We start from the raw sequence: 7,062 nt of genomic DNA, 5'->3' as shown, positions 1-7,062 counted from the left end.
TAGTATATATACTACAGATAGTTTTGCTAGTGCTTGTGGTGCCTCCAAAACAAGCATTTGAAATACTGTAGAGAAGCAGCTTTGAATCTTCAATTATATTTTCAACTACACCAGCCTGAAAATGGTATTTTAGTGCCCTCCTACTGAAGTCAATGGAAGGTTAAGAAAAAAGAGGAAAACTATTCAAACAACAACAAAACCTAAAAGGACTATTTTGATTCTTGCATGCTACTGTTAAGTGTGAGTTGGCAGGTTATCAAATATGGTGGCTCAATAGCATTGAACATGCTGCTATTCTTATGCCCAAATCAGACAAGATTGATGTTATGTATAATTACTGTGCTTTGGTTTTTGCATGATAACTAATGTAGAGAAACAAGCATAGCACATGGAGATTATATACCTGCAACTTTTTGGCAGCATTATGAAAATAATTTATCACTGCCTTCTTCCAGGAAACATTGAAACCTAAGATTTCCTAAGATTGCCCTATTCAGGTACTACAAACTAGATTAATAACTTTTATTTTAGTTGCTATAATAAAATAAATGTGGCAATAATTTTTTCTAGTGTTAAGAAATCAGTTCTCATAAATTAATAGTTTGGATACAGGTTTCAAATCTATAACACACTCTGATTTCTTTTTTCTAAAGCATATATTTATTTCTAGAACTTGTACTTTACTGCTTTCTATCCTAATGGTTAAAATAGACTATCCTACAGTTTATACATTCACCTATGAAATAAAGGAGTTTCCACTTACTACAAAAGAAAACAAAAAAAATCATATATCACATTGCTTACAATATATTAGTTTTGTTTACTACTTCAAAAAAATATACCATAAAACAAAAAGTAATTACTGAAATATCAGGATGTGATAAATGGACTCAATTGGTGTCAACTGGTGTATTGAAAATGCTGCTTCAGTTTATTAGAGCAACCTTATGAAGATGTATACGGCTTTTCTAAGGAATCCTCAAATATTTCTCAAGGTAATTGTTAAATTGCAGCTAAAAAGAGAACCAAATTCCTTGGCTCAGTTACACAAACTTTCACAAACTCCTGCATTGCTCAATTGCGCATCAGAATAGTCTATAGCCAACAATGCAGTGCATGGAGAATTTAACTCCAGGAGTGGATTAAGAGAAATTGTTTGGCAAATGTTATCCATTTAAAAATGATTTTGCTAAAAACTTTTAAGGACAAATAATATACACTACAATTACCTATCTCTGCCAAGCTGATAAAATACTGAAAAGCCTCACTTCCTTTGTTCTTTGAAAAAAGATTTACCAAAACTTATAGAAGGATACTTTTAACTCTTTTATTTAGGAATCAGTCTTAATGCCTGGTGACTGCCAGGACAAGGTTCTGCAATTTTCTTGACAAGATTTCAGAACTATTACTGCCTGCTTCCTCGTGTGAGAGAAAGTGACTGGTACATGGTCATCCAGTTGGCTTTGTGCCTAAGGCTGAACTAGTATTCACAATCTCCTAGTTTCTATCCTGATGCCTTTACCTCTACACCAAATTGACTCTCAATATTTTTAGAAGGAATTAGGAATAATCTGCTACATTTCTTATTATGAATAACTATATTTTACCATATTAATAGTGCTACATACTCCAGAGCAGAACCAGATGTTAACATCACCCAGAAAATGTTTGCTTTTATAAAAAAAGGCTTACTGGACTATTTCAGCAAAAAACAACAACATGTAACTATATTTATTGTTCAACAATTTTAAATCAACTGCTTCGTGTCCAGCCTTGAGCAGCTATTGAAAATAACAATTCTTATTCTAGTTTCTATGATTTCCTCTTGAAATTTGTCGACCATACACAAATCTCCTCTATTTTTAATTCCTTTTGATTAAGTACCTCATAAGAACAAATTGTCCAGCACTTCAATTGATTTAAAAAATTGTAAATGTACTCAAATTTAAAATAAAAAAGGTAGTCAGATAGTGAAGTGGAAGAAAAATAAAAAATCTCCTTTCTATACTTATTTTGCCTTTTTAATGGTCACAGAGCTAACAATTAAAACCAGTACAGAACTGAAAGTTATGACTTCTTGTAATGTATCTTAGCAGTAGCAGTTTGGTGAGGTTGCTATGAACACTTGATAGACACTTCTAACCTTCAGTTTCATTCAGGTTAGGTAAAATGACTATTAAATACATTTTTGTAATTACATAATAGTATAAATGGGATGTGGTTTATTACTCTTTCCCTTTTGGGGGACAAACATATTATTGTCTCTCGACCACAGCTCATCTCTGACCACACTGTGCACTCTTCCTGAACTTCATTCATTTTGCTTTTTCACTGATACATTTTTCTCTTGAGAACCATGTCCAGTTACTGTATTTCTTTTAAGCCTATGTTTTATTACATGTATCCCTTCTCTGGACAAATGGAAGATGACTCTCCTTGCAAGAATACAACCAAGCAACTAGGCCAATAAACTATATTCAACTGGGACCAGTGATGACATTAAGGAATCCTAGGTGCACTAACAATAGAAACTGTTGCTTGATCTCATGATGGCTCATTTCACTAAGTCTCAAACAGGAGCTTTGTAATAGACTTCCACTGAGACAATAGTGCTCAGCCACTTGACTTTCATTCTATCTACTTTCAACTGGAAGTTGTAATACCACCAGCTGAAAAATCACAGGACAAGCCAGGCACAATTAAAATATATTTACCTTTTCAAATTATCTAGAACCTGAAGTTCAAGTGATCTTTATTATAACATTATTCTTTTAAACTATGATTTCCACTAACAAATGAAAAAATAGTTATATATTTTAAAATTAAAAGCTCTTCAATATATTTCTTATTAAAACATAAATTCCTACAAAATTCTTCAGATTATAAAACCCACTCAAGATCCTCCTGCTAAAAAGCAACAAAAGTAGAAATGCTTTAAAGATTGTCATTTTCTTTTCTATCACACAATTAAAGTATTCTCTAAGGGGGTTTATGACAAGTATCAATGTAGAGAAAAATGAAAAGTACCTGAAAGGAAAGGAGATGAGGAAGAGGGGAAAGAGGAAATTGTTTAAAGCAATTAGGACAAACTTGGTTATTTCACAGCCCCCAGGCCACACCCAGCCCTGTCCAGTCCACAGGAGGTTAATCAGAAATTAGAAATCAGGGTAAATAAGAATACACCAGCATGCAATACAACTGCATTGCTTTTATTTTGAATGTGACTGCTACTTTTTTCAATTTATGTATATGCATACCTATACACCTTCACTGTAATGTATTGATCCTATTGGTTTGGCCCTCCACAAAAATCCCAGTTTCTCAAGTGGCCCCTTGGGAAAATTAACTGCCCACCCTTATCTTAGAACATTTTATGTTGTCTTATAGAAGAGTCCCATGCATATCTGATTAGATTTGTATCACATTATTAGAATTTTTTCCAACATTCCTTTTAGGTAAACCAATGTGACCTCAGAATTTAAGTGTGTACAGGTAGTCCTTGACTTACAATCACAACTGAGCCCAAAATTTATGTTGCTAAGTGAGAAATTTGTTAAGTGAGTTTTGCCCCATTTTATGACTTTTTTTGTCCTATTTGTTAACTGAATCGCTGCAATTGGTAAATTAGTAACATGGTTGTTTAGTGAATCTGGCTTCCCCATTGACTTTACTGGTCAGAAGGTTGCAAAGCTGATCACATGACCACAGGACACTACAACCATCAGAAATGTGAGTCAGATGTCAAGCATCCGAATATAAATGAAGTGATCATGGGGATACTGCAATGGTCATAAGTGTGAAAAATTGTTATAAGTCACTTTTTTCAGTGCTGTTGTAACTTCAAACAGTCACTAAATGAACTGTTGTAAGTCACGGACTACCTGTATTGAGATCTACTAACATCATTTGCTTAAGGCTTCTATTTCTTTTAATTATTGAGAAAGACAATGACAAATCACCTGCCAAGAAAACTGCAGAGACTTGTCCAGGCAATGTTCGAGAATCGGAAATGATTAAACAAAAAACAACAACATTTGTGCTCACTGCACAACATCACAACTTCCTTCCCTCAACCTAAAGCTTCACATTTGACAACACCTTTCCATACAGATGATTTATATGGTAGCATTGACTTTTGTAATCCCAATGCAGTAAAATGGAATGCACACCTAAGTTATCTTAACCAGAAATGAGTGAACATTTATCTTCCCATTCCACAAATCATTCATGTATACCCGTGCCAGGCAAAACTCAACAAAATTCACTGTTCTATATATAACACTAATTCTCATAGTCATTAAGTCTTTTTCTTCTTACAATTTCCATGCCTTCTAGCCAGTCTTTGTCCTACCCCAAGGAAATAATTGTGATTCTGGAGAAGTGGATAGAAATGCCAGTCAACAGAAGGAATGAATACAGAAGGAAGTTGTTCCATTGGTATTTCTTTGGTATCCTCATTATAGTTATTTATTCCATCTCTGTCCCATACTGTTTTCATAATCATACATTGCAATGCAATAATATATTGTGAGAGAACAGAACAGAGAGAAACTGGGCCAGATGTAACTGAATCGAAAGCTTGGAAACCACCAGAGCTGACCACCAAAACAGAAAGTGCATTTATAAGCAACTGTCACTAGTAGGCAACAAGTGAAGGATAAACTACTAAAACATCTACTAATAAAACTTATAACAATTTGCTGAATAAGTTGAGTGGCCATATAAATATTTTAAATAAATAAAAATAAAAAATGTGACATGCATATTCAGAGAACATGCATCTTTTGGTAATAAGTCAATATCCTTTCTGGATAAGAGTTGAAGAGAAAGTAAATGAGCAAGACATACTATTTTGTTTGCTATAACGTCCAAAATACAGACTACCTACCAATTAACTAACATTCTCTTTCTAATAACTATCATGAGCTAGATACATCAAACAATTTTGGAGTACCAATACTAATAAATATTTTATTATATATCACACAGTTATATGAATTATATCTGAGTTACTTTCAGAATATGCCCATCTTATTGCTATTTTACAGTTGAGAAAACTGAGCCAGTTTGTTCCAAATATAACACTCTGCCACTGAGGGCCATAAAAAGTATTAGGATATTTCCCCTTAGGTCTTTTTTATTTTTTAAAAAAATCTTGGTTTTTATTTATATTAAACCAAAAACAAAACTTTGAAATGCTGCAGTTTGGCAAAGATTTACTAAACTATACTTTAGAAAGTCATTTAGTGAATACTTACCCCAAATGACTGATTAAATCCATGGAAATACAAAGAAGAAAGCAGTTTTTGATCATGATAAAATCAGGAAGCATCCCATTGTCCATTCCCAATGAAATTGTTAATAGAATTGGTTGACTTTGCTGGAGTGTGCCTTTATCACCTTTGTTCTGGAGCTGCATCAAATAAGAGTGGCACACTGTAAATGTTTAATTCAATGCAATTAATACACCAGATTTCAAGCAATACATACTACAGCATTTGTCAGATCAATCAAGGGTGTATTCAAGTTATCTGGATGACCAAACCAGTGTAAGATGATGTAAATATCATTCTATTTGACTGTTCCATATATTAATCAAATCACCTGGCCTGCCTGAATCCCAAGCACAATGGGATCTTTGGGGCTACAGCTTGTTACTCTACCTAAATGACTATCCAGACAAACAATATAAAAGTTATGTCTTATTCACATCAATCAGGTAAATAAGAAAGACATTCTTTTCTGATTGGAACTTCTATTTCTACGGAATGGCTGTTTAATCCATCCCATTTCTCTTTCTATACGGATGCTGTGTGTGTGCACACACTACATAAAAATCATTCTTTTGTCTTACTTATTTTCTCAGTTTTAGAAAGGTGGCTCATTTGCCCTGAAATTCAGGATGCCAACATACAGTGCTCTCTTAAATAAAACAAAGGCCATACTGGTATTTGCTTTAGCAATGTATTACATAGCAAAGGTGGGGAAAGGAAAAAAGGACAATACCTGATCCCAAAATTGAGTGGCATTGCTTCTGTACTTGTTTGATCCATAAGGGGCAGACAAATTGTAATTGGGTTGGTCAGAAACATCTTAATGCCTCTAGAATTGTCATAGTTTGCTGGAGATACTGCACTGAATGCCAGGGATATGTGTGCGAGGTTTTTTTATTGTTGTTGTTGTTTTGTAAGTGATGTGGCAGCCATCAGTCTCTGGAAATAGTCAAGTGACAGCAGAGATTGGTGGAAGGCCTCGCTTAAAATTAAAACAAAACGCTTTCCCGAGCAGATTTACTTGTCAGCGACGTTGCCTCGCTTAGAAACGATCTCCAGTTCTCTGCCGCCTTCACACTCTGGATTCGTGGATAGGTGCCTTCATTCACATTCACATTCACACACACACACACAAACGCGCTCTGCTCCGCGTGCACCCCCTTTCCCCCACCTTCATCCCCCTCCCTCGGTCAAAGGAAGAGGGTTCTGCAGAACCTTCCTGCCTAGCCCTTCCCGCGTCCTAAAATTCACTTACTCGCCTCTTGCCAGAGCCCTGGCTGATCCCCTCCTCGGGTTATGCTCTAAACATCTCTTTCCCCCCCCCCCATAGGAACGCACCTCCTCGAACGGACCGGGAACGGGCTGGGCCCGCGGCCAGATCCAGTCGCACAGTCTGGTTGGCGGCTTTTGGGTATCCTGCGGTTGTACCTGCTGTTGCGGTTGCTGCTGCATCTCAGCGCTCAGCGCTGCAATGAAGCCACTCGGACGCCTCAGTCTTCCCGCCCGCCAACCTCTTCGGCCCCCGCAGGCGCTCCCAACTCCTACAAACTCCTGCCGAAGTGCAACTCGCGGAGGGGCGCCGTCATCCCTGAGGGCGGCCCGGTTGCGCTCCCCTTCTGGAAAGCGAAGAGAGTAGCTCTCCCCATTCGCCCCGTCCAAACTCCCCCTGCCCTTCCTCATCATCCAAGCCTCAAGAGATCCCCAGCTGGTGGAGGGAGTGGTCCCTTCGAAACCAAATTTGCCCCAAATACGCGGAGATGGTCTCTTGCCGCGGGTCCCTTGCCTTCGG

General features: G+C 36.8%; 1 protein-coding gene across 1 annotated transcript in view; it reads right to left on the bottom strand.

Moving 5' to 3' along the window:
• The window catches only part of LOC107283474 (gamma-aminobutyric acid receptor subunit alpha-5), a 132,197-nt gene extending 126,853 nt beyond the window's left edge, over positions 1-5,344 (bottom strand). The window contains exon 1 of the mRNA XM_015811393.1: positions 5,259-5,344. Within this exon, the coding sequence (XP_015666879.1) occupies positions 5,259-5,344 (86 nt within the window). The remainder of the gene's footprint in view (positions 1-5,258) is intronic.
• Positions 5,345-7,062: the final 1,718 nt, after the last annotated feature.

Source organism: Protobothrops mucrosquamatus, unplaced genomic scaffold (assembly GCF_001527695.2).
Source record: "Protobothrops mucrosquamatus isolate PMUCROS unplaced genomic scaffold, P.Mucros_1.0 scaffold40, whole genome shotgun sequence".
NCBI lineage: Eukaryota > Metazoa > Chordata > Lepidosauria > Squamata > Viperidae > Protobothrops > Protobothrops mucrosquamatus.
This window is presented reverse-complemented; position numbering and strand designations above follow the sequence as displayed.